Source organism: Vitis riparia, chromosome 18, assembly GCF_004353265.1.
Source record: "Vitis riparia cultivar Riparia Gloire de Montpellier isolate 1030 chromosome 18, EGFV_Vit.rip_1.0, whole genome shotgun sequence".
NCBI lineage: Eukaryota > Viridiplantae > Streptophyta > Magnoliopsida > Vitales > Vitaceae > Vitis > Vitis riparia.
The window spans coordinates 11,976,862-12,004,166 of record NC_048448.1 but is presented as its reverse complement, the minus strand read 5'-3'; the positions used below and the strand labels follow the sequence as shown (position 1 = coordinate 12,004,166).

General features: G+C 34.8%; 3 protein-coding genes and 1 pseudogene across 3 annotated transcripts; 3 read left to right on the top strand and 1 right to left on the bottom strand.

The window, feature by feature from the left end:
- The first annotated feature begins 3,192 nt into the window (after positions 1 to 3,192).
- On the top strand, positions 3,193 to 5,242 carry LOC117907370 (cytochrome P450 71A1-like). Its single transcript, XM_034820887.1, has 2 exons — positions 3,193 to 4,398; positions 4,516 to 5,242. The coding sequence occupies exons 1-2, from the start codon at positions 3,523 to 3,525 to the stop codon at positions 5,122 to 5,124; spliced, it is 1,485 nt and encodes a 494-aa protein (XP_034676778.1). The 5' UTR covers positions 3,193 to 3,522; the 3' UTR covers positions 5,125 to 5,242.
- A 2,903-nt stretch (positions 5,243 to 8,145) lies between these two features.
- Positions 8,146 to 9,995, top strand: LOC117907368 (cytochrome P450 71A1-like). Its single transcript, XM_034820884.1, has 2 exons — positions 8,146 to 9,196; positions 9,296 to 9,995. The coding sequence occupies exons 1-2, from the start codon at positions 8,315 to 8,317 to the stop codon at positions 9,902 to 9,904; spliced, it is 1,491 nt and encodes a 496-aa protein (XP_034676775.1). The 5' UTR covers positions 8,146 to 8,314; the 3' UTR covers positions 9,905 to 9,995.
- A 3,265-nt stretch (positions 9,996 to 13,260) lies between these two features.
- On the top strand, positions 13,261 to 14,971 carry LOC117905406 (annotated as a pseudogene).
- A 469-nt stretch (positions 14,972 to 15,440) lies between these two features.
- On the bottom strand, positions 15,441 to 26,718 carry LOC117906674 (protein RCC2 homolog). The gene is made up of 16 exons (XM_034819804.1): positions 26,135 to 26,718; positions 25,803 to 25,864; positions 25,654 to 25,721; positions 23,111 to 23,232; positions 22,801 to 22,906; positions 22,627 to 22,678; positions 21,780 to 21,897; positions 21,643 to 21,673; positions 21,503 to 21,526; positions 21,201 to 21,325; positions 20,097 to 20,178; positions 18,779 to 18,901; positions 18,583 to 18,636; positions 18,396 to 18,465; positions 16,488 to 16,521; positions 15,441 to 16,140 (listed from the first exon to the last, which is right to left on the bottom strand). Exons 1-16 carry the CDS (start codon positions 26,328 to 26,330, stop codon positions 15,779 to 15,781), a joined length of 1,629 nt encoding a protein of 542 aa, XP_034675695.1. The 5' UTR covers positions 26,331 to 26,718; the 3' UTR covers positions 15,441 to 15,778.
- Positions 26,719 to 27,305: the final 587 nt, after the last annotated feature.

Genomic DNA, 27,305 nt, shown 5'->3' with positions numbered 1-27,305 from the left:
GGAAACGCGGGGGAGCGATTGTTGGTATTAAGTGAGGGACGCCAATCTGTTATGTTGTTACCAAAGTGTGTTGATGGACGCCAATTATTGTTGGTATTCCTAGAGTTGAAAGATGGAAGCCAATTTGTAGTGTTACGATTTGCAGGATTTGCTAAGGCTGGAAAATGAGAGAGTTCAGATTTTGCACCTTGAAGAGACGCTTCAAAATTTAGATGTTTTTCGTGGAGCTCATCAAACATGATCATGGTATCGCGGGCTTGAACTGCACGTATAAGCTCTTTATAGTCATCCCAAAGACCATCAAGAATTTTGTCTATGAGGTCATCTTCATTCATTGGTGTCCCAAGAATAGCAAGTTCATCAGCCCGACACTTCACCAATTGAAGAAACTCTGTAACAGTTTGAGACCCCTTGGTTAGATTTTTAATTTGATTCTTTACCTGCTTGATGCACCCTCGATATGGCTTAGCATATGTGTTTGCCAAGATCAACCAAGCTTCTGCTGATGTTTTGGCTCTAGCAATGAATGGGTAATTGTGGGAGAAAGAGATCCAACTAAAGCATTAAGGATCAGTTGGTCTTGTCTAATCCAGGTATTGTGAGCAGGATTTGGTACAGTGGTGTTGTTTTCAGTGATAGTGGAGGGTGGACAAGGTTTAGATCCATCTATATATCGTAAGAGGTCATAACTGACAAAGAGAGTATGGAATTGAAGTTTCCAGGAGATGTAATTGGTTGTGGTGAGTTTGAGTGGGGCTTGGGCAAAGATATTGATGGATATGAGAGATGTGTTTGGTTCATTTTTGTTTTGAATAACAGGTGGAGAGTTAGAATTATTGGTTGTTGTCATGGTACTGGTGGCTGGAGAAGAGAGCAGCAACAATTAAATGCTCTGATAGCATATAATAATGAGATAAATAGAGGAACAAAGGAGAGGGAATATGCCACACTTAGCTTCTCATTAAAATAGCAGATATAAATACAAAAGATTGTAACAGATTGGAAACGTATCCCTAAAGATAAATGTACAATTGTAACTTAAAATACAAATTCAAAAATTAAACAAACTAAAACAGTTACAACAATTTATAAGAAGGAATCGGGAGACATCTCTAATAGTTCTTACGCCTTGGTTTCGTGCCAACCCTAGTTGTTTCTTCTGCAAGAATGGCAAAAGAGGTCATGAAAACAAATGATCTTGAAAAAAAAAAAAAACTACATGACTCAAATCAAACATAATAAGCCTTTGCACATGAAGTGGGCACTCAAGTAAAGATGAAAACACAACATAAAATCCTTGTATCGAATACTCTCCTACAACTGTATTCTTAAGAATGCAAACCATATTCTGTGTTCTCAAGAACACAAATCAAATGTGTTTTCAAGAATACGAATTAGATGTCGTGTTCTTAAGAGTATGATTACATGAGCTCAAGGGATATGTCTTGTTATAAGAAGTTATCACTCACTTCAATAAGGAGATAACATATGAATACCTAAAATATATAAATATCAAAGAACATTTAGGAAAACAAGAAGGGAAAATTAATATATTTATAAGACACATTTGTAGACTTTTTACTTCTATTTTAGATAAGTTTCCCTACTCGGGTCATTATCGATGTCATACTCATGTCTCACTAATCGTGGCCATTATTGATCCTCTTATTTCCAACTTCTCACTTTTTCAATGTTGATTGAGCACCATACCTTGGACCTTCTCCAAGTTGTAGTTTGAGTAGACGGGCTTAATCTCATTTCCACGCTCCAACCAAAAGTTGTGCCGTGACAGAAAGAAAATTATATTCATGAAAAATACGTTCCTCTCTTCATACAGCAGGCTTCTTCTTATAAACTTTTTCCTGAAATTAATGATTTTTTTTCATTTTCTTATCACGATTATTAGCATGCCACGTAGGTAGATTAATTTTATACGATAAAATAAGATTTAGAATAAATCATATTACAAGGATCTAAATCATTGTGTAAGTTCACTGAAATAAGATTTTGATTAAACAAAAAATCGTGACATTTAAATTAAAGAGAAACAATAAATAAAATATTATTGATTGTAAATTAATTATGTCTCCACCATATGGAGGATCCTGATATATAAGATTTTGTAAAGCTAAAAACATTTATAAATTGTATCGATTTGAACAATCAAGTTGCAAATATGGTGTAAAAAATATAAGATGGATTTTTTAAAAACTAAAGCCAATTGCATTTTGGATTTATTCAGATAAGTAAATCTACATAATTATTTCAAAAAATAAAATCACTTTAAATTTTCTTTTGTCTTACTTAATGTGTGTTTGATAATATTTACTTGAATTGTTTTTAGTGAAAATATTTTTTCTAAAAATGTTTTTAAAAAAATTACCTATACAATATTTCTCAAAAAAAAATAAAAACATTACAATTGATTTTCTAGCATTACAAGTGATTTTTCAGATTTTTAAAAATATTTCCTAAATTTTATATAACACCTAATATTTTTTCAAAAAACACTATTTAAACTAAAAATATTTCTTATAATCACTTTTAATATAATAAGACAATTTGTAGAGTTTTTTTTTCTGTCTTTGGAGTTGTTGATTCAAGGTCTTCTAAGGCAATTCAAGATATATATATATTGGAAAATTTCACCAAAAAAAAAAAAAAGAAGGAAATTATAATGTATATAAGACCAAATTAAATGGAATTGGAATTGGAGCCGAATATTAGATCATGGTCTAAAAAAGGAACCAGCATACCATTGGCCAACCGAAACCCAAACACAACATTTCTTACATTTGAAACAGGCCCAATATGATCCACAAAAGTTTTTTTTAACAATATCATCTGATTCTCGAATCTAATTTTGTATAAATGACATACCGAAATCTGTAGGCTGCATTCCAGTCCATCCAATTTATGGTCCAGTCCTCACCGTTGAAAATTTAAACGCGTGGAACTGACTTCTGAAGAACACGACAGAAACAATCCCCTTCAAGGATTTGGCCCCATTTTCATATAAAACACAAATATGGGCAGTTCATTTTGACTTGACATCCAAACATATCCTAATGGTATACATATTTATAAAACACGTTACGGTCTATATCTGGAAGATGGAGATGCTCCTTTGTCCTTAGTTTACTGCTTTATTGAAAAATATGAAGCTTTGTTTTTGTCTTGATGCTTTATCCATTGAAAAGTCACCCACACTGTAGTTTATTCTTTCTTCCTCACACAATCCATCGTAGTGGGATCAGCCTGATTCCAATCATTTAGCCAAGCCCAAATTTGAGTCCATTTCATAGAGCAACCAGATCTGTGACAAACTGCCAATTAAGCATTAACAATAGGCTTCCGAAGCAGGTCCATGATATTAGAAATCAGCCCCACGCTGATCGGCCAGCGTAAATCAAATACTGCATCTGATAGTCCATTGCCGTTCAGAGATGTTTCTTTTTCATTTTTTGGAGAGACTCCTTCAACATTTTTGCATATCAAGCACTCTCAGCAGCTCCCCAAACCATGATGATATTGCTTCTTATCCTTTTAGCTCTCCCTCTCTTCCTCTTGTTTCTTCTTCGAAACCAAAGAAGAGCGCCCCTTCCACCAGGTCCTCCAGGGCTGCCCTTCATTGGAAACTTGCTCCAGCTTGATAAAACAGCTCCTCATCTCTACCTATGGCGACTTTCTAAACTATATGGCCCCCTCATGTTCTTGCGCCTTGGTTTCGTGCCAACCCTAGTTGTTTCTTCGGCAAGAATGGCAAAAGAGGTCATGAAAACACATGATCTTGAATTTTCTGGTAGGCCTTCCTTGCTTGGTCAGCAGAAGTTATTCTACAATGGCCTCGGTTTGACCTTTACCCCATATAATGATTATTGGAGAGAAATGAGGAAGATTTGTGTCCTCCATCTTTTCAACTCTAAAAGGGTGCAATCCTTTCGTTACATACGGGAAGATGAGGTTCTGGAAATGATTAAAAAGATTTCCAAGTTTGCTTCTGCTTCCAAGCTCACCAACTTAAGCGAGATCTTAATTCCTCTCACAAGCACCATAATCTGCAGGGTTGCGTTCGGTAAGAGGTACGATGATGAAGGATGTGAAAGAAGTAGATTTCATGAACTCTTAGGTGGAATTCAGACCATGGCGATAGCCTTCTTTTTCTCGGACTATTTTCCTTTAATGAGCTGGGTCGACAAACTCACAGGCATGATTTCTAGGCTCGAGAAAGTTTCCGAGGAATTGGATTTGTTTTGTCAAAAAATCATTGATGAGCACCTGGATCCAAATAAACCAATGCCTGAGCAGGAAGACATCACTGATATCTTGCTTAGACTGCAGAAGGATCGTTCGTTTACAGTTGATCTCACTTGGGATCACATTAAAGCTATCCTCATGGTAATTTATTAATTTTCAGTCCAAAATTAATTTGATTAGATAGATTAATATTGAACACACAGTCCTTCATATTACAAGTTAACCCCTTATATTTGTTTTCTTTTATTTTCCTTGCAGGACATATTTATCGCAGGAACAGATACAAGTGCGGCCACTCTGGTTTGGGCGATGACAGAACTAATGAAGAATCCCATAGTGATGAAGAAAGCACAAGAAGTACTCAGAAATTTAATCGGAAAGAAGGGATTTGTGGATGAAGATGATCTTCAGAAGCTTTCTTATCTCAAAGCACTAGTGAAGGAGACGATGAGATTGCATCCTGCAGCTCCATTGCTGGTCCCGCGAGAAACACGTGAAAAGTGTGTGATAGATGGGTATGAGATAGCACCCAAAACCCTCGTGTTTGTGAATGCATGGGCCATTGGAAGAGATCCTGAGTTCTGGGAAAACCCAGAAGAGTTCATGCCTGAGAGATTCTTGGGTTCTTCCATAGACTTCAAAGGACAGGATTACCAATTCATACCTTTTGGAGGAGGACGAAGAGCTTGCCCAGGGTCACTGCTAGGAGTTGTGATGGTGGAGCTGACACTAGCTAATCTTCTTTACTCATTCGACTGGGAAATGCCTGCTGGGATGAACAAGGAAGACATAGACACCGACGTCAAACCTGGTATCACAGTGCACAAGAAGAATGCTCTTTGCCTGTTGGCTAGGAGCCACACCTGATGAATAGGCATGTAAATAAATATGCATATCTTTTTTTTTATATTTGATGTAAAAATGGAAGGCAAAAGCTCATATTACTAAGTTAATTTGAAGTCTATGTTGGAGGCATCCTATAAAATTAGAAGTATTAATACATAATGATCTAGAGACCTTAATCTGGATAAATTTATGAACATAGAAATTATTTTTTCAAGTATCAAGATTTAAAAAAAAAAAAACTAACTTAATTTTTATTTTCAAACTATTAAATTTAACATATTTTTCTTTACTTATATTAAAATAGCATTTTTTTTGTATATCAAAATTGAAAAGATTTAAATTTAATATAAATTTGAATAGAGCTTGATCTAACAGTGTCAATGACACTTTTTTTTTTTTTTGTTGGCTTTTTTACATGCTAAAAATATATTAATTAAAATTGTAATTAAATGTCTCATAAAAATTAAAAATTATATCTATTCTTATTTTAAAGGATCAAAATAGAATATTATAAAATTAATAATTTGATAAAGTAGAAATTTAACATATTTTCAAACATTTTAAATCGCCACTTTTTCTATAAAAAATAAAAAAAAAAATATTCTCTTGAAAAATTAGTGTACTTAAAAGACACATTTGTAGACTTTTGGCTACTATTTTAGATAAGTTTCCTTTGGCTGTATTACATGACTTGGATCGTTATCCATGTCATACTCATGTCTCATTAATTGTGGCCATGATTGACCCTCTTGTTTCCAACTATCTCATTTTTTCAATGTTGATTGAGCACCAAACCTTGGACCTTCTCCAAAGTTGTAGTTTGAGTAGACTCCATCCAAAAGTTGTGCCGTGACGGAAAGAAAATTATACTCTGAAAAATACGTTCCTCTCCTAGTCATACAACAGGCTTTTTATAAACTTTTTCCTAAAATTAATGATATGTTTTTTAGCATCCCACGTATGTAGATTAATTTTATACCATGAAAGAAAATTAAGAATGTATTTGTTTTTTCACTTAATAAAAAATATCAAAATATTTGATTTTTTACATTCAATGAAAAATAATTATTGATATCAAATAAGATAACTAAAGTAAATTTATTAATAATAAGTTTATTTTAATTATATTAATTTATCACTATTTTTTTAATTAAATAAAAAAAAATATTTTAAATTTTTCTATTCAATCTAAAAAACAAATACCATTTAAGTCGTATTACAAAAAATTGCATTTCAAGAAACAAATACCATTAAAATCGTATCACAAATACCATTTATATTTATCAAAATTTTGACGAGTATTTTGCTTATTTTATGACATTTGATCAAAACTATTGTCTATAAATAAATAAATAAAACTTTTACAGCAGAGATTAATATTTTAGTGTAACTTAGTAGTGTAACTTATTAGTGGGTTATTAAGCAGCATAAAACTTCTACAGTAGAGATTAATATTTGGAGCATAAAACTTCTATATCAGTGATTAATATTTGAAACGATAGATCCAACCCAACTACATCTATAATTGTGTTGTAATATCCTATATTAGATAATACTATATATATATGGACTCATCTTAATTTTATAAACATATTTTAAAATCACAAGGGCAAATTGAGAGTAAGTTATTATAAAGAATTGATCCTCAACCCATGAGGAGGTGACTATCTCTGTGGTTTTGTAATCTAGTAGGACACAACTAAAATATTATGTCTGTATGATATGGTGATTTTAATATCTCACTGAATAAAGGAAAAACTTATTAATGCTATATATTCATAAATTCTTTTAAATCGTATATAGTTACTAGTGCTATACTCCTTTAAATGTTAGATGTATTATAAAATTGTAAGGATGTCTTTCAACTCAAAGCTTACAATACCTGCCCAAACTAGAGATGACAATGGGACGGGTTTTTTGGGGTACCCATCTTACCTCACTCCTAATGGGACGGGGTTCAATTTTAATAAACGGATTTGAGATTTTTTTTTTTTTAAACTTGGGACGGGTTCGGGTATTGCCTCGTCCCACCCCAATTATATATAAAATTAATTTAATTTAAATTTTAAAATAAATTTAATTTAATTTTTATTTTACTATTTTTAATATATAGATAATAATAAAATAAGTTATAAAAAATCTAATAATTTAATTATTTATAAAATATATTTATTTTAATGTAATTAAAATTTTTAAAAGTAATTTTTTTAAAAAAAATATTAAATTAAAAAAAAAAAAAGTTAAATGGGGCGGGTATGATACCCGCCCCATCTCGCCCTATCCCGTTTAATTTTTTAAATGGGAAGAAGATGAGAATTATTTTGAATAAACGGGGCAGGGTTGGGATGGAAGCGACCCGTCCCAAACCCGCCCCATTGCCATCCCTAGCCCAAACCCAATATTCCTTGCAATTGAAACAGCCTCAGTCTTATCCACAATGTCCATCTGCATGCTTCTGGAATCTAGATCCATATTTATTGTAGATAATATTACTCAAATCTCTTGTCCGCCGGTGAAGCCAAATCCCATTTTATGATCCAGTCCTGGCTGTCCACGTTTGTTCTCGGGGAAAATTGTGATCACAGTGAACAGGTCTTTGAAAGGGATTACCATTGTCTTGTTTCTTTCTTAGGAAATCTTATCTACCGTATTTTAATTGAGAAGAAATTTTTGTAGTTTTGTGTTGTCGTTTGTTTAATTCATTGAAAAGACGCTTATTGCTTTATTGAAAATTAATGTTCACGTATGCCTATTTTTAGGAGTAGCTTTAGAGTTTTGTTTGTATTACTATTTCATTCATTGAACATTCACGTCAATGGATGGATATTTTTCACAAGTGATCCCTTTTGTTCTGTGACTCTTCCCTAGATATCAGTTCTGTCAAGAGAGAAAAAGGAGAGGGGGTGGCCTATAATTACTTTCTTATCCACGTAATCGATCAGCTGCCTGACTCCAATCATTTAGCCAAACCCAAATTTTTGTTGTTACGATCCTAACCACTACAGTCCCTTTTACATCTGTGACAAACTGCCAATTAAGCATTAGCATTAATTAGGCTTCCGAAGCAGGTCCATTGGATGATGGGCCACGCTCATCGGCCAACGCAAATCAAATACTGCATCTGATAGCCCAGTGCCATTGAGGAGAGACTCCTTCAACATTTTTGCATATCAAAGACTCTCAGCAGCTCCCCAAACCCCCTCAAACCGTGATGATATTGCATCTTATCCTTTTAGCTCTCCCTCTCTTCCTCTTGTTTCTTGTTCGAAACCACAGAAACAATGGAAGAACGCCCCTTCCACCAGGTCCTCCAGGGCTGCCCTTCATTGGAAACTTGCTCCAGCTTGATAAAACAGCTCCTCATCTCTACCTATGGCAACTTTCTAAACAATACGGCTCCCTCATGTTCTTACGCCTTGGTTTCGTGCCAACCCTAGTTGTTTCTTCTGCAAGAATGGCAAAAGAGGTCATGAAAACACACGATCTTGAATTTTCTGGCAGGCCTTCCATGCTTGGCCTGACAAAGTTAACCTACAATGGCCTATCTTTGTCTGCTGCTCCATCCAATGATTATTGGAGGGAAATGAGAAAGGTTTGTGCTCTTCATCTTTTCAATTCTAAAAGGGTGCAATCCTTTCGTCATATCCGGGAAGATGAGGTTCTGGAAACGGTTAAAAAGATTTCCAAGTTTGCTTCTGCTTCCAAGCTCACCAACTTAAGTGAGATCTTAATTCTTCTCACAAGCACCATAATCTGCAGGGTTGCGTTCGGTAAGAGGTACGATGATGAAGGATGTGAAAGAAGTAGATTTCATGAACTCCTAGGTGGAGTTCAGACCATGTCGATGGCCTTCTTTTTCTCGGACTATTTTCCTTTAATGGGCTGGGTCGACAAACTCACAGGCATGATTGCTCGGCTCGAGAAAATTTTCGAGGAATTGGATTTGTTTTGTCAAGAAATCATTGATGAGCACCTGGATCCAAATAGATCAAAGCTTGAGCAAGAAGACATCACTGATGTCTTGCTTAGACTGCAGAAGGATCGTTCATCTACAGTTGATCTCACTTGGGATCACATTAAAGCTATGTTCGTGGTAATTTATTAATTTGACTAGCTAGATTAATATTGAGTATATAGTACTGCATATTACAAGTTAACCCCTTATATTTGTTTTCTTTTATTTTCCTTGCAGGACATATTTGTCGCAGGAACAGATACAAGTGCGGCCACAGTGGTTTGGGCGATGACAGAACTAATGAAGAATCCCATAGTGATGAAGAAAGCACAAGAAGAACTCAGAAATTTAATCGGGAAGAAGGGCTTTGTGGATGAAGATGATCTTCAGAAGCTTTCTTATCTCAAAGCACTAGTGAAGGAGACGATGAGATTGCATCCAGCAGCTCCATTGCTGGTCCCGAGAGAAACACTTGAAAAGTGTGTGATAGATGGGTATGAGATAGCACCCAAAACCCTCGTGTTTGTGAATGCATGGGCCATTGGAAGAGATCCTGAGTTCTGGGAAAACCCAGAAGAGTTCATGCCTGAGAGATTCTTGGGTTCTTCCATAGACTTCAAAGGACAGGATTTCCAGCTCATACCTTTTGGAGGAGGACGACGAATTTGCCCAGGGTTACTGCTAGGAGCTGTGATGGTGGAGCTGACACTAGCTAATCTACTTTACTCATTTGACTGGGAAATGCCTGCTGGAATGAACAAGGAAGACATAGACACCGATGTCAAACCTGGTATCACAATGCACAAGAAGAATGCTCTTTGCCTGTTGGCTAGGAGCCATATCTGATGAATAGGCATGTAAATAAATATGCATATCTTTTTATTTGATGTAAAAATGGATGACAAAAGCTCATATTACTAAGTTAATTAATTTGAAATCTGTGTTGGAGGCATCCTATAAAATTAGAAGTATTAATACATAATGATCTAGATAGCTTAATCTGGATAAATTTATGAACATAGAAGTTATTGTTTAATTATTTTTGCTTTGATGATGTCTAAATGTTGTTGTGCTAACTATTTTTTTCTTTTTACATGCTAAAAATATATTAAAATTGTAATAAAATGTCTCATAAAAATTATAAATTGTATTTATTCTTATTTAAAATTTCAAAATAGAATATTATCAAATTATTAATTTGATAAAGTAGAAATTTAACATATTTTCAAATAATCAAAAAACCCAAATTCATTGCAATAATTAAAAATAAATAAATTAGATTTTAATATTAATATCCGTACAAAAATATCATTATTATGTTTGTTTTTATTTTATAAATTTAAGACAAAAACTAATAATTTGGCAAATTCTAAACCTAAATCAAAGGAAAATATGAAAATTCTATTACATATTTCCAAATATGAGAGAAATATCAAATTTATAATTAGTATAGAAAATTTAAAAAATAAATTAAGTACTTTAAAAAACTTATTTGTCAAGCTTCTAAAGTCTTAAAAAAATGACCTATTTCAATTCCGCAATAAATAAATAAAATTCATTTTTTTCCTTCAAACAAAATTTCCTTAGACAAAGCAATAAGTAAAAAAAAAAATTGTCCTAAGGAACATTAATTTCAAAATTAATATTTTGAAAAAAAAATTCAAGTATCAAGCTTTAAATAAATAAAAAACAAGAGATAACCAATTACCGTAATATGAATAACAATTACAAGTTGATAACCAATCATATATTAATCCAATGAGGAATGACGAAACAATAAGAGTGGTACATGAAAAATCATGTGGAGTTTGTTTAATGGTGGGGTATTCTTCCTACTGCTTGCCATAAGACTCATCCCATCAATTGTGGCTAATATAGAGCCCCGCTTGCTTGATATTTCTAGCTACACCCCATATTTTTTATGTTGATTGAACCTACGTATACCTAATTGGACCTTCTGCAAGTTGCAGTTTAATTCGTGGTGCATAATTAATCTCATGTCTCGTTCAATCCATAAGTTGAGCGGCTACACAAACAAATATATACCCTTGAAAAATATATTCTTCTCCTAAAAATGATATTATAACAACTCGTATCTAACTTTATAGATATTACTTGCTTTAAATTCAAATGAGTTCTTATAATTTTAAAACGTGTGTACATGATTAAAGAAAGTTGATGCTTATATATCATTAGAAACTCTCTTATTCGATATATAATATTACAATCGTCTTATGCAAATACAACATTTTTGTCATGTGTTTACAGAATTATGAGATCAAATAAAACAAATATCTCACATGAGACTAAATAAACTCTTACACTGGAGACAAGAATCAACTTTGATATTATTTGTAACAATCTACACTCAATTGTATAAATATTGTTCATTTTAAATCCAAATGAATTATCACGGTTTTAAAATGCATCTACATGATTAAGAAAAATTCATATTGATAAAACGTCAAAAACTTTCTCCCATATCCTGTGTGAGATGATATATATCTATTATTTAAGTTTTTTCTTTCTTTAATAATAAGTAGCATGTGATAGAGATTTTTTACAATAAAGAATAGATTAAATCATACTAGAAAAAATGCATTTCAAGAGGTATTTACCATTTTGAACTTTATGAGGAATGTAGTTATTGGAAAATTAGTTCAATTTACCAACATTCACTTTGGAGTTGTACCATCATATTGTTAAATTTTATATAGTTGCTATATTCATAGTCGTGACATATGATTGTTTATAAATCTAAAAACATTTATGATTTGTATTTATTTGAAGAATTAAGTTTATACAAATCTGATGTAAAATATAAGATGGATTCTATAAAGCCAAAGACATCTACATTTTAAAAATTAAGTCTACCTAGTTGTTTCAAAAATATAGAATTTCGTAAATACTTAACAAAAGGAAGCTTATGGGCTTCTTTTATGTTTTTCCTTTGGCAAAGCTCACTCTTTTTTTATTTTTTTAATTACTTGAGATCATGTATGAAATGTTGAAATAGAAATAGAAAAAAAAACATTTTATTTTTCTTTTTATTTATTAATTTAATTTCTCTTTTTTATATTTACATGATATGTAATTTATGTTCAAGGACGGAGTTAGAAATAGGATTTAGAGAGGGCAAAATAAAAGAGATTACATTAGAAGGGATAAAATTAAGGCAAAAAACAAGATTTAGTTCATCGTAATTTTTCTCCAAAATTGAGGTCATATGCTTAAAACCCACTTTTATTGAGGTGAAGCCCCCTCTAAGCCCCACTTGAATCCGTCAATGTTCATGCTCATCCTTTTTTTTTTTTTTCTATTCTTGCATATAAACACACATTATGAAGGTTTCTTTAACATTAGTTTTATTTCAATAAAACAAAACATATCATGGTTTTGCTTCAAGGTGAGATTTGTAATTTTTTTTTTTTTTTTCTATAAGAAATCTTGAAGGTCTCTAATTTGTACAATGTGGTACTTCAAAGGATAAACATTTATTTTAGCTTTTGGAACTGATGAAACAAAGTTAAAATATATATATATATACAAAAAGAATCCCAACTTTTCAACAATAAAAAAAGAATTCTAAAAATAATTTTAAGAAAATAAATATTTTGATATAATCAACTTTAAAAATATTTTTTTTCCAAATTTAGTGTATAAACTATTTGAATGTGTGTTAGAAAAATAAGACTTCTGGAATAAATAAATGTTGCTATTAGATGAAGGTTTGATTTATTTTATGCTTAAATCTAATGTTTATATTTGAATGTGCTAAACAAAATGATCTTAAGACAACAAGGTAAGGAGTAATTAAGAAAGAGAAGAATTCAAAAAGATGATAGTCAAAAGTTCAATAAAAATGAATTATGATAATTAATTAATTAATCATGATACCCAAAAACAGAATGACACAAATCAGTATGTAACAAATCATGGTGACAAAATCATATTATAAGAATGTAAAAAAAGAATAACATGAGAATTATACAAGATGATTTATTAAATTGATAAAAAATGATTTAATTATTTTAAAGATTACAAGATTTTTAAGAAATTTCAAAAAGAACTTACTTATATTAAAAGTAATTTCAAATTCATTTATTTAAAAAAGTTTAATTCAATTTTATCAAAAGAATCCATTAAATACAATTTTATTAAAAAAAATTAAATTTGATTTTGTACTAACAAGATTCTAAAATATTGAACTTCATCTTCCACCTGGTCCTGGGCTTCCCTTCATTGGGAACTTGTACCAGATGGATAACTCACCCCCTCGTGTCTACCTATGGCAGCTCTCTAAGCAATATAGGCCCATCTTGTCCTTGGGCCTCGGCTTGGTGCCTACCCTGGTGGTTTCTTCGGCCAGAATGGCAAAAGAGGTCTTGAAAGCACATGATCTTGAATTTTCTAGTAGGTCTTCCTCGCTTGGCCAGCAAAGGCTATCCTACAATGGCTTGGATTTGGCTTTTGCACCGTATGATGGGTACTGGAGGGAGATGAGAAAGATTTGTGTCCTCCATCCTTTCAGCTCCAAAAGGGTACAATCCTTTCGTTCCATTCGGGAAGATGAGGTTTCCCGAATGATTGAAAAATTTTCTAAGTCTGCTTATGCGGCCAAACTCGCCGACTTGAGTGAGACAGTGATGTTGCTCACCAGCAATATAATCTGTAGGACCGCTTTCGGTAAGAGGTACGAGGATAAAGGGTATGACAGAAGTAGGTTTCATGGGCTACTGAATGACGCTTAGGCCATGACGGGCAGCTTCTTTTTCACGGACCATTTTCCGTCTATGGGGTGGGTTGATGAACTCACTGGTCTGATTGCTCAGGCCGGAGAAGAATTTCAAGGAATTGGATTTGTTCTACCAGGAAATCATCGACGAGCACCTTGATCCCAAGAGACCAAAACAAGAGCAAGAGGACATCACTGTCGTTTTGCTTAGATTACAGAGGGAGAGGTTATTTTCAGTGGATCTCACTTGGGATCACATCAAGGCAGTGCTCATGGTCGTTTGTTTCTCAATCTAACTGGCTAACTTGAATATCACTGGTTTATTAATCTGGGAAAAAAACTTATGATCTCTTATGGTTTATGGTTATTATGGGCTATCCTTCTTCTCAATTTGCCTTTTTTTCTTTTTTTTTTTTCTTTTTTGCAGGACGTATTTGTGGCGGGAACAGATCCAGGTGCAGCCACCTTGGTTTGGGCTATGGCAGAAGTGACGAAAAATCCTGGAGGGAAGAAGAAAGCCCAAGAATAACTGAGAACTGTGTTTGGAAGGAAAGGTTTTGTAGATGAAGATGATCTTCATAAACTGCCTTATCTCAAGGCGTTGATGAAGGAGACACTGAGAGTGCACCCTCCAGCTCCATTGCTACTCCCAAAGGAGACACTTGAAAACTGCACCATAGACGGTTACGACATACCACCCAAGACCCTGTATTTGTGAATGCATGGGCCATTGGAAGAGATCCTGAAGCCTGGGAAAACCCAGAAGAGATCTTGCCTGAAAGATTCTTGAGTAGCTCTGTTGACTTCAAAGGACAGGATTATGAACTGATATCTTTCAGCGTTGGCCGGCGAGGTTGTCCGGGGATTCATCTTGGAGTTGTGACAGTGGAGCTTGCACTAGCTAATCTTCTTTACTCATTTGACTGAGAAATGCCTGCTGGTATGAACAAGGAAAACATAGACATGGACATGAAACCTGGTCTTACATTGGACGAAGAGAAATGCTCTCTGCCTTCAGACTAGGCAGTATAACTTAGCCTCATAGATGCCCTACTGCTTGATGTAAAATAAACCAAGAACCTTAACTTCCTCTTGTTTGGAGTGTGATTTTAGCATGTCATTTCGGTATAATACAATAACAACCATATATCCTAATCCTTTCTGTTGCTTATAAGCAATTTCCTGTGTTGCTTGCTTGTTGTGGAGAGGATACATTGCTCCATGACCAAACCAAACTGCTAGTTTTAATTTGCTCGGAGTTTCAGCACCCATACAAGACGGTGATCCTGTAATGGAATTGCATTTCCTTTAAAGGGCAAAAGGGGCATACCCTTTTAATAGAAAGTTCAAAATATTGTAATAAAAAGAAAGGTACCAGCAAAGATGAAGCCCAGAGAAGCAAATCGCCTTGGGTAGTTTGCAGTTCAGAAGAGGAACACGTGAACCAAAATAGAAATTTTCTATTTGCATGTGGCTCGACTACCATGATCCCGTCTGTTCGAGCTTCTGGGTTTAGCTGGTTACTGGGATTTGCATTTTCAACCGTGTCCCTGAAAAAATTTATATACCTACAATAGTTCAATTCTAAAATGTGGGAACTCCAACTTTTGGATTCATGACGATAGCAAGGTTTCCCAACTCGGCCTCTTATAAATGAAACAGAATGAGTAGACTTCCCTTTCAATTTAAACAAAAAGAAATCAGGTATAAAATCACCATTCAGGATGTTTGATGCCTTCTCCCAGCCCTCAAGAATCGAGTGTTGGTTAGGGAGGATTGTTTCCATTGAGAATCACAACAGTTTGAAGGAACTGTAAATAAAAATAATTCAATGGGCAAAACTAAGTACACTTAGCTGGATTGATAACAAAATTTCCAATCCGAATTGTGAAATGTTTAACTCATCACTTCCTCGGCCTTCCTCTTTTCCCTTTTCCCTGAGAATGCTGCGAGGTTTTCAATCCGAATTGAGAAATGTTAACTCATCACTTCCTCGGCCTTCCTCTTTTCCCTTTCCCCTGAGAATGCTGCGAGGTTTTCTCAACAGCAAGAGGGCGGCCTCGCCCGCGCCCAGAGTCTTTTTTCCCTGTTGCAGGTTTCTTAGCACCTTTGCCCCGGCCTCTGCCAGAAGCCTTTCCACCCCGTTGCCTTTTCTTCTCTGCCTCCCCATTGACCTCTACTTCACTATCATCACTGTCATTATCCTCATAATCCTCCTCGCTTTCAGAGTCTGATGATTCTTTTGACTTCTTCCTCTTCTTGGAGTTCTCAGAAGCTTTAGCAGCAGCAGCACCTTTCTTTGTAGTTTTCTTAGGAACTGCATTCAGGCTTTCAGGTTCCTCACTCCCTGCAGTGGGTATTGCAGAATCAGTGTAAAAGAAACCTAAAATCTAATCATTCAAATTTTGAAAAGCAGAGTTTGGATCATTTTTCAGGAATGTATTTGTCCCACAGGCAGAAACTTGTCGACTAAAGTCTTGACTGAATCTTAACAATCCCCAGTCAACCTGAAATCTGGATTATCATCCAAAAAAAAGGATTTTGGTTTTCCATCAATTAGACTACCTAAATGAGTACGTGTCAAATAGGCAACCAATACATGAACACTAAAAATATTTCTGATAACGAAACTTAACATTCAATGACCAATAATTCTACAAAAAGCTCAAATAGTTACTATAGACATCAGCATACCTTCACCAGCAGCTTTCCCGTCATAAATATCAAGCTGTCAGAAACAAAGAAGAATTAGAAATTGTTGTCTATCTATTATTAACAGAAATGCACATGAAGCAGCCACTTAAACAAACAAAACACATTTATTAATTTAGTTTAAATCAATACAGATACTGCTTCTTTTCAATATACACATGGAAATAGAAAACAGATCTGGCAGGTATTGCATTTATGATGGTTATAACTGCAAAAAGATTAAGTTTACCAAAATGGGCATCCTAAATCGCATATTCTAAAAAACATGATTATTGGTCTACACATAATGGAATCTGGTATATATCTAAAGTGAAACAAGTCACTCATGAATTTTAACCCAAGGTTTGGCTAAACCTATGTTTTGATGATAACAAAACAAAGCTTGATTTTAACGTTTGATTTCAACTATGATAGGAAACGAAGATCACCTTGGATGAATCAAGAAGAAGTTATGCAACTCAATAATATAAAGCTAAGGAAGATCAAAGATTCAACTTTAGGTCAATTTCATGTAAAATTGAGGTGCACTAAGTTAGGAATGCAAGTGTTCATTCCAAGACAGCAAAAATTATCCAAGTTAAAAATTAAATTGCTTTCAATCTTTTCAAATGACAACCTCATTAAAATTAGGTAATTCATACCCAAAAGGTTTTCAAAATTATAAAGAGTTTGTTTAGCCAGTTTTCCCCAACTGTTTTTGAACTAAAAAGTGAAGATTTTCAAAAAAATCAAGAAGTGCACGACAACCGGCGTGGAACAACCTCAACCAGTCATGGTTGTCAGCTTCCCAATGGTCATCTGTTGTCTTTTGTATCTACAAATGGCTAGTTAAGTGGTCAATCCAACAAAGTACAAAATGTGTCTAACAGCTCATTTCTTCAAAAACTCCTATTTAAAGCTCTCCAAGTGCATATTTGAACAAGAGGAACCTTGAGCAATTATTGTTACATTAGTTATTGAGCTTTGAAGAGTGTTTGAGTCCACCATTCATTACACTTGCAAATCTATACTTAGTACACCTTTTAATCCTAGTTTCTTTGTAATCTTTGAGCCAAATTTGAAAACTAAAATTTGTTATATTATTCTTCTCTTGTAAACCTTGTGAGAAATACTTCTAGTGTAAGGTATCACATGGGGGTTTATTTCAAGTGAGATGGCACTTGTGTGCTAGTCAAGTGAAAGGTATTAGTTGTGGCAAATTATAAAGGTCAATTGGAGCTTGCACATCCAAGTGTAAAATCTTGAAGACTTTGGTTTAAAGCCTGATTGATAATAGAGTAACCTCAAGCTTAGGATTGAAGCTAGATGAGAGTGGACATGGGCAGGTTGTGCCAAACATTATGAACCAAGTACGCATCTCTTTTACTCTATTTCTCCTTACATAGACCACCCCATGCTGCACCACCAACCAACCAAATCCTCCCCCCCTCCCCAACCCCCAAATCCTCTTTCCCTTTTCTTTCTTGGGTCCATATTATAGGCCAGCTATGTACATTGATTTCACAATGAAATCTTAGTTCATCTACACATCACTAAAGCCTTTTTTTAAAAAAAAATATTATACATCCAAAATCAGATGCATAAAGAAACTTATAGGCCAACCTAGTACCTTCATTCTTGTAAATAATTGGACCCTCAAGCCTTAGTTTCATTTACAAATCCTTTTTAATCATTCTTCTGGCATTCCAACATGTGGTTCTATAAGTATGGTGTTTCCCCAAGGAACTCCCAAATCACCAACTGCATTTTTATTGCAATTTTAAGTCAAACCTCATGCCAACCCAACCCCCTAAAAGCAACACATTTGAAACCAGAACCAGACTGTAAACTATGGGAAAAGCACTCAATTCTAACAAATGAAAGTTGCACATGCAGGTTTAAAAGAATTACCTGATCAAGTCGATCACCAACATTAGTCCTATCAACAACCACCATCGAATTCCCAAACCCACACGCAACACTGGGCGGGAAATAGAGGGGCAAAAAAAAAAACACATTTAACATAGAAAGTGTCAAAATGCAAAAAACAAAAACAAACAAAAGCAACAAAACAAAAACAAAAAAGCCAAATACTCACGTGATAACATGCATGCCCTCAAGGATATCTACCTTTTTTGGAACTGCAGAAGACCTATTGAACAGAATTAAACATAAAAGTGTGAAAAACATAGCATTAACATGTGAAGAAAAGGTCAAAAACTTCAAAAGAAAGATAAATTAATGTTAAAAGTGTGAAAAAACAGAGTCTGGAAGTGGAAGAGAGGTAAACAAACTTCTGGCCATTAGGGCCATATCCCAATTCTCCATACTGGGCATGGCCCCAACTGATGCAGGAGGAATCAGCACCAACAAAATGGTGCATATTGCCTGAATCCATGCAATTTAGATGCCAACCACTGAAAGAACAAAGATAAAAATGTTGTCAAGTTAACTGAAATATAATGTTGATCAAAATCCAGAATGGTGAAGTTCAATTCTCTCAACTAGCTAAAGAAAATCCTACACTTTCCATGAGCCCAACCCATGCTATAGGCCAACAATATGCATGATTAACATCTTCAAGTTTTTTGAAATTAAGAAATAGTGCAGGAGGATATGAACTTTAATCTTTATAAGAAATTCCAGATACATTGAAGAAATTGAGCACAAGAGCCCCATGGTATGCTGTGATGATAATTTACGATGTTGTGATCATAGGACTACAGAAAAGGAAAAGCAGATGTCAGCCAGCTCAACAGCATCACAATTAACCATGTTAGAAGGAAAATGATACTTTTGGCTCCACTTTTTACCACCATGCTAGGTGGCAGTTGGTAATTGGATGAAAAACATATTTAAATTTCCTCCCTTTTTTCATTTTCTCCCTCCAACCATCACCAGCCACATCCTCAAGGTGGTAAAAGAGATAGTCAAAGTGGTGTAAAGAGTCGCATTGCTTGGTACAAGAGCTGCTCAGGGTTCAGGAAGGGGAAGAGAGGAACTTGAGCAAATTCAAAATGACCCTAAGGTTCTAAGGGATTTGAACCAAAACTAGTATCTTTTCCCCCATTCCAGCGAGAAGTCCTGTCACCTGACCAATTTTAAGCCTTTCAAGACAATGGAAAACCTCAAGTTCCTGTCACTGATTGCCAAGTTTCCATAACAAAGACCTCATATGAGTTTAACTTATGCATTGGTTTTAGAATTTCATAAAACCATGGCTTAATCAAACTACAAACTGATGTGACTAATGAAAAAAAAAAAATCCAAATGCAGGACCAGCCAAAAAAAACCACACACAAAGATAACAGCAAAAAACCACACACACAAAGGTAACAGCAAAAAACAATCTAAAGGAGGACTGTGGAAAACAGGACTCATGAAGCAAACAAGGTAGAATGCATGGATTCTGATGTCTAATCCAACAAGGCACACAATGCAAGAGGACATAATTCAGTTGCTGAAAACATAGTACATAAATTTGACATTGCATATATAAAGAAACAATAAAGACAGTCAACTCTGAAATATCAGCACCAAGAGCAAACTCATAGATGCTAAAGGTTCATAAACATCATTAAGATAAAGAAAAGGACTGACAGAGAGCACAACCTTAAATCCATAAGAGGCTTAGGATACATCCAGTCATCACCTGTAATCTTTATTTTGCCCCACATGTACAACTGCCCTCCACCTGTAAAGGGAAGAAATAACATTTAACCCCAATACCAAAATGTAAAAGCAAGATAGTCTCTTTGAGAAACAGAAGAGCAGCCAATTGCAGACTTCATTGAAATAAGAAGCTGACAGTTCAATACAGATGGAAGCCATGTTTGTGCTATGGAGCCTCTTTAAGGATTGTGCACTGCAGCACTGATACATGATGTCTCAGTTCAATAACAAAAATATTTTATTTTTAGGTTTCAAATTAAGTAACAACAAACAAGTCCAAGTGATATTTTACTTTTATTGGCCCTCTTTTTATTGAATTATAGAGGAAAAGATATTATATGTTTCTTTATCTTTTGTTTGATAAACAGGCAAACACGAATTCCTCTAGTTTGGTTTCTTTTCACTTTTCTTTTTTACTTCTTCCCATTTTACCTTAATGGAAACCTTTCCTTGACTAGAAATTTTGGGAAAATTATACATTTTACCTTTAACTATATGGGGTCCAGTCCATTTCAGTAGAGTGATTTCTATTACAGACATCAATTCCCTATTCTAGTTTTTGTATAGTAATTGGTAAGGCAAATAGCTCTAAATTTGAGTCTGTCAGATTCTTAGCTGAGTAGTTAAGAATACCAAAGGCCATTCAAACAAGAAGTTATTCCCTATCATTTATGTGGTTCAGCATTTCTTGAAGCATGTAAGAAGAAAGTGCACCAATTTTAGTTTATTAAACAATTAATCAATATCCACAACCAGAACCTCTGAACTGGAAATTTTATACATTTCACAAAATCGCAGTAAAATGCATAGGAGCAACAACAGTCATCCAAGCTCAAGTATTCTTATTTACAGAAAACTATTATAATTTGTACGTCTCAAAACCTTTTCAGATCTAGGTAAGGGTGGTTATCGACATCACAATTTCTCTTTTCTTTTTTCTTTTTTTTCTTTTTTTTTTATGGGTATGGTTATCAACATCACAAATTCCATAGCCTTAAAAGCACATCTATTTAGTGAAACACATAAGTGAACATTATTACGTACCAGCAGTACATGAGGAATTAACAGAACCAGCTGAAATCACTGCATCAGGAGGTAGAACATTCTGCCTTTGAAAGACCTCAACACGACGAGGAACCCACTCATCCTTCTGCTCTCTATGTCCAAGCCTATATACAATCACTCAAGAATTCACATGCATGATAAATTGGTCACCAAGGACAAGAATAAAGGCAATTAGGAATTATGTAAGAAAACTCAAGTCTCAAGAATTCATTCAATATCAGGAATTTGTAAGTCAACAGTAGCATGCTACAGAAAACAGAATGAGAAAAGCCAGTGCAAACCTTCCATAGCCACCAAATCCCCACCTAAACCAGCAAAAAAATTTTTGAACTGTAAATAGATAAATAAATCCATAATAAAAAACATGAAAGTAAAAAGACAAAAAAGCTACATGAAACACAATTAACTGCAGGATACTTACGTGTAAACATGGCCACTTGAATCCACTGCCACTGGATGTTCAAAACAAATGAAGGCAAAGCAAAATAAACAACCACATACAGCAAGTAGGAGAGAGGGAGAAAGAAAGAGCACAGAGACAGAAAGGGTCATAACTACCTGTATGGTTTGTTCCACATGCAACTTTCACAATGGTTTCCCCAGAAAGAGAAGCTATTGCTTTGGGGCGTGGTTGCGGTTCGTAAGCAAGCCTCACTGAGCTATCTTTACTATTGTACTGCAAGAGTGTCAAATATATGTCAGAATTCAAAATGCTCACCTTACATGTACAATGCAATCGCTCAAACTCTCCTTATGAATAGCCTCCTGAACAGTCAACCTCTTGCTAAAATGGAAAAAATGTCCACCAAGTTGTGGCACCATTTGGATGCATATAAACATGTCACCTCTATTTGCTTCTCAAGTAAGAGAAAACATGTGACTAATGTATTTAATCATGACATTACTAAAGAATCAATTTATTCATCAAGTAAAAATTTAATTTGGCGACACAGTTCTTTCTGTCATGGTCATTTTGTTTATTGACAAAACTACAATTATCCACCCACCCAATGATAAACCTACTTCATGACTCATTGATCACCAATGAAACAGCTCAAACTTGTGATAATCAGACGAATTTATTGATAAGCTTCAGAAATAACATGCATAAACACACAAAATAAGCGAGTGAAATCATTACTAACCAGTTGAGAAAAAAAATTAACATAAAATATTAGGCAGGTGTTCCATAGCATCTCTACCATTTACCTGAACATTTTCCCTGCTAATATAAATTTCATGAAACATAAAAACCATAAATATAGAGCCATGTCATCAGGACTAAATTTTGCTAAACTACCATGTCCAGCATCCATAACCATGTCGAGTGAAGCAGTGGCAACCTATCATGGTCAAATTCAATGGAAATAATACAAGACAAAGAAAATAATATATCTTCAATTACCTCATTGTCTGTCCCATGTCCAAGTTGACCATACTGTGGAAGACCTGCAGTTCTAGAAATACAGAAACAGAATACAACTCGGTGGGTAAGCTAACTTAAATTGATATCTTTAAGCCACATAAGGCATAGAATTGAGCAAACAGAAATAAAGCAAATTTCACAAACCATACAGTTAGTATAGAAGCTCCTTCAGCAGAAGATAACCACACAGTAAATTCAGCTCCACAAGCAACGGTTTTTACTTCAGAGACAAGACAGCGAACAGGTGATAGCTCAACTTCTGCAAAAGATAGGGCAAAGACATTATTCCTTGAATGCATTCAAGTACCATTAACAATGTACATCAAAATTAAATAATATGCATACGAGTTTAAGAATATAATAGAATTACCCATTTTATTGAGATCTACAAACACATGCAGGCACCATTAACAACCATATATAGAGTTAGATAACAAATATGAACTTAAAAAATTAAACCTACCATTTTTTACTGAGCCTGAACCCAGCTGCCCATGTTTGTTCCAGCCAAAGGCAAGAGATTGTCCATCTTCAGAAACTACCACCGTATGGCTCCTTCCAGATCCAGCCCTAATGATTTTATACCTACAACAACAATGTCACTAAAGCTTAGCAAAAAGGAAAAAAAAAAAACATTAAAATTCACAAGCTTAGGACACAAAAGGTTGAAGAGAAATTTTAATTCCTACATTAAAAATGGATGAGAAGTAACACCAACTAGTATAATGTTAAAAAAAGAAAAAAATTTCTTCACTAAACACCAGCAATTCCCCAATGGGCTTTAATGAATATCTCCTTTAGCTTTTCAATTGAATGCTCTTTGCCAATAAAAATTCAATCATTCTCTCCATATGCACCAAAACAAACAAAGGGGAGCCAAATGAGCCATTTCAAATGCATTTACATCTTATGTATGTTTTGTTGTTATTCTCCTTTCTAAAACATAACCCAGCCTTCTTGAACTGTTGGAATCATCTTTTATGAGGTAATTTCTAAGTTTCCAATGAAAGGAAAAAAGAAGTTTAAAGCTGCACAGCATCATCCAATAGAGTAAAACTAACAAAAGAAAATTTTCAAGAATCATATTAAACCCACACCCACTCCCTTCCTCACCAAATGGTAAAGAGCAAAGTGGATCCATGAATTGGAATAGCTCCAATTGTAGTTTGTTCATCTTGACTCCTTTGGGTTGGCTTGATTTTGAAGTTGGACCAAGGAGACAGGAGAAATGTGTATGGAGGTAACAGAGATAAGAAACAGAAACAAGTAGCCTAATAACAATTTAAAACATTGACTCCCTTCATGTTTTGAAGCTTAATTGCTTTAGCTATATAAAAAATCAATATTGCACAATTAGGATAACGTATAAGCTAGTTATGAAAATATGCAGAAAAATACATTCTAGTAAACTTATTAGAACATAAGAAGCAACCTCCTAATAAATATTGCTACTATTTTTAGTTCAATTTTATAAAAAGAACATTCAGAATAAGATGCTTACTTGTCCCTAATCACTTAATTTATTCCACATACACAAAAGAAAAAAAGAAAAAGAAAAAAAAAACACCCACAAGCACACATTACGGGAGCTTTAATTATAGAACTCCTGCACCTGATAGCTACTATAGCAACAGAGCTTGAAATCTCTTTGAGAGGATTACACAAATTATTCACATCACCCATCATCTCCAGCAAATTGAGGTAGGCTGGTGTCTATTTATTTTTCCTTTTTTTTTTTTCCTTTTGATAGGTCAAATAGACTAGTGTCTATTTACATTTCCTCTTCCTCACATCTTTTTTCTCATACTCAAAACTCAAACCTGCACTGTAACCCATCTTGCATTACTGTTTGCTTTCTATGATCCAATCCTCAATATCTTCACCCACTTGCTTCTGTCTCGTCAAAAATCACAACCATTCGAAGAATTTGCCAAGCCCAAAGTTCGCTCTTGGCCATACAAAATTTCCTTCACTTAATTACGCAATTCCTTTTTTAGAGAGAAAACATTCCATTGTTTTTTGGTTATATATTAAAAATCCCATAAAGAAGGGGATTTAAATACACATAAAAGTCCCACAGAAAGTGTAATCCATGAGCAGAGTCCTGGCAGAATCAACAAATACCCCTTATCCTCTTCAAATTCCTGACAACTCCATGCTAATAGGGGCATTCTTAATGTTGACAAATCAAAGTTTTAACACGCAAGTACTGCATGTGAAGTTTGTTGACTAAACCTAACTGGTGTCGTTTAATGACTAAAACTAACTGAAGTCGGTTGCTGACTAAAACTAACTGGGGTCATTTGATGATTAAAACTAACTGGGGTCATTTGATGATTAAAATTAACTGGGGTCGTTCCATCCTCAACTAAAGTTCTAACAATAAATCATAGGAGCAAGGACACTACCAGGATTTTTTTAACAAAAACTCCAATTTCTCCTGTGTCATCTTGTTTGAAATTTCAAACCTTGTTTTGTATTTACACACTTCTATACCCACTTCCTACATATGAAGATTTGACAACCCTAGCAGATAGTGTTGTTCCATCCTTTGACTAGAGTTTTAAGGACAAGGAACAAGGTGCAAGGATTCCACCAGGAGGGTTTAAGACAAGTTGAGCCCTTAGCTGGATTAGTCAATCATCAAGAATCTCTTCCCATCTCAACAAACCCTAAAACGAGGAAGATACCTAGTGTGGCTCAGCTTAAAAACAGGTTTATTAGAGTCACAGGTTTCAATGAAATTCAAGCTTGTAGAGGCCTGCTTTCCAAGACAATGATGCAACTCAATATCTCGAGAACAGATATAACTTAGTATCAGTATGTCCATATATTTCAAGATTAAGTTGGCATTGAGTACATTATAAACAAGAGCATAACCCATTAAATATATATTAAAAAAAAAATCACCCATGACCAATTCAATAAATGATCTAGATACCAATTCCTCTAAATATTTTGGAAGGAAACTAGACTTGCAAAGTGATTAAAAAATGGATAACCCACTTTGAGAGTTCAGATACAAAAGTCGGCCTATCGCGCTGAAGCTTGTCACCATGACCTAGCTGCCCTCTCTGCACACCCATTCTTCATTAGCAAACAATGATAGACAAAAAGGTAAACCATTTATATCAACTCTATTCAATTTCACATACCTCATTGCGGCCCCAGGTATAGCACCGACCTTCAACATCCAATGCCACACAATGACAGGAAGCTACATTGGCATTCAAACAAAAACAGTACCAATCAGAACCCAGTAGGTCTCTATCTAGAAAAACCTAAATATTAGCAATCCACCAAAAACATCAAATCTAAACTGAATTCAATTGAACACCACCAAAACAATAATTTTAACTATCAGACACGAAAACATAACTCCACAAATTACATTTTAATGAACTTCTTAGCATGACCATTTTCAATCCGCAAAACACCCAAAATATTTAAATATACGTATATTCAATCGACAGGAAGCGAAGCTCACCACAACCAGCGGCGATAAACCTGATGTCGACGCCAACGAGCGGTCGCAGGCGAGTGGGAGACACCAAATTGCCCTCCAAAGTGCCTTTGCGCCGCCCGATTGCATCCCAACACGTTGACCCACATAACAACAGCTCTCCCCCCTTCTCCGACTTCTTTTCTTCAACCTTATTCTCCGATTCCACCGCTGCAGCCATTTCCGGCCAACTCCGGCAAAGTAACGGTCGAATAAATAATTTAAAAAAAAAATCAAAAACTATGTCAAAAAGAATGCGGAACGCTGGACCAAATGACGGATCCAACGGTTACAAATCGAAGCCGGTAGATCAACAGCGGGAAACGGAAGGCTAACGGCTAGTTAGACGGATCGGGCGATTAGGGTTTCGACCTGGATCAGGATGAGAAAAACAAACGAAACCCTAATTCAAATGGAGCATAGAAAAGGGTAAAAAAGGGATTGTTTGGGTTTTCCTAGAATAGGACTTTTATTAATACGGAAATAAATTGTGGAGAGAGAAAATGTCGATGGATTTTGTTGAACATCCTTTTGTTTTCCGTTTTATTTTTATTTTCTCCTTTTTTTTCTTTTCCAGTCGTTGTCTTGAGATTTTCCTAGGGTTTATGCTTCCCGCGAGTCTTGTTCCCTTATTGAAATTTTTTCAGGGCGGAGGTACTTTCCTTGGATAAGTCAATGTGTTCGACACGTGGACGAGCTTTTTTCACAAAATACCAAAACTACCACCGTTTTGTGATCGATGTTATTGACGAGAATAGGCTTTTTGGTCATTACAACTGCAATTTGCGCTGTCTGGTCCCTTATGGTTCCCAACCCCTTTATTTGTTGATAAAATTCCTTGTCCATAGAACAAGTATGGGAGAGAGTGTCCTTGGCGTATGGCCCACTAAGACCAGAAGATCATGTCTTCTAACATTCAAACACTAACGAAGTACCAGGGCCCACTCCCATCAGATTCTCCATCCACTTGGATGGTGTCGGGCCAATCTCCACCCTCCCTTTTAATCTTATGACAAACCCACATTTATTAAAATAAATTTTACTATTTTAAAATTTAATTATATCAATTTGGTTTCCAACTAGTGATTGGTGGAAAGGCGTGTGCAGTTACAGTATTCGGAAGCCGCGTTGGAATGAAATCGGCGATCAAATGTTA

Coding starts and splice junctions, on each gene's coding strand:
- LOC117907370 (XM_034820887.1), top strand. CDS start 3,523: ATGATGATATTGCTTCTTATCCTTTTAGCTCTCCCTCTCTTCCTCTTG. Junction 4,399..4,515: donor ACATTAAAGCTATCCTCATG/GTAATTTATTAA, acceptor TTTTCCTTGCAG/GACATATTTATCGCAGGAAC.
- LOC117907368 (XM_034820884.1), top strand. CDS start 8,315: ATGATATTGCATCTTATCCTTTTAGCTCTCCCTCTCTTCCTCTTGTTT. Junction 9,197..9,295: donor ACATTAAAGCTATGTTCGTG/GTAATTTATTAA, acceptor TTTTCCTTGCAG/GACATATTTGTCGCAGGAAC.
- LOC117906674 (XM_034819804.1), bottom strand. CDS start 26,330: ATGGCTGCAGCGGTGGAATCGGAGAATAAGGTTGAAGAAAAGAAGTCG. Junction 22,679..22,800: donor GCTGAAGGAGCTTCTATACT/AACTGTATGGTT, acceptor CTGTATTTCTAG/AACTGCAGGTCTTCCACAGT. Junction 21,674..21,779: donor ATGTGGAACAAACCATACAG/GTAGTTATGACC, acceptor TTGAACATCCAG/TGGCAGTGGATTCAAGTGGC.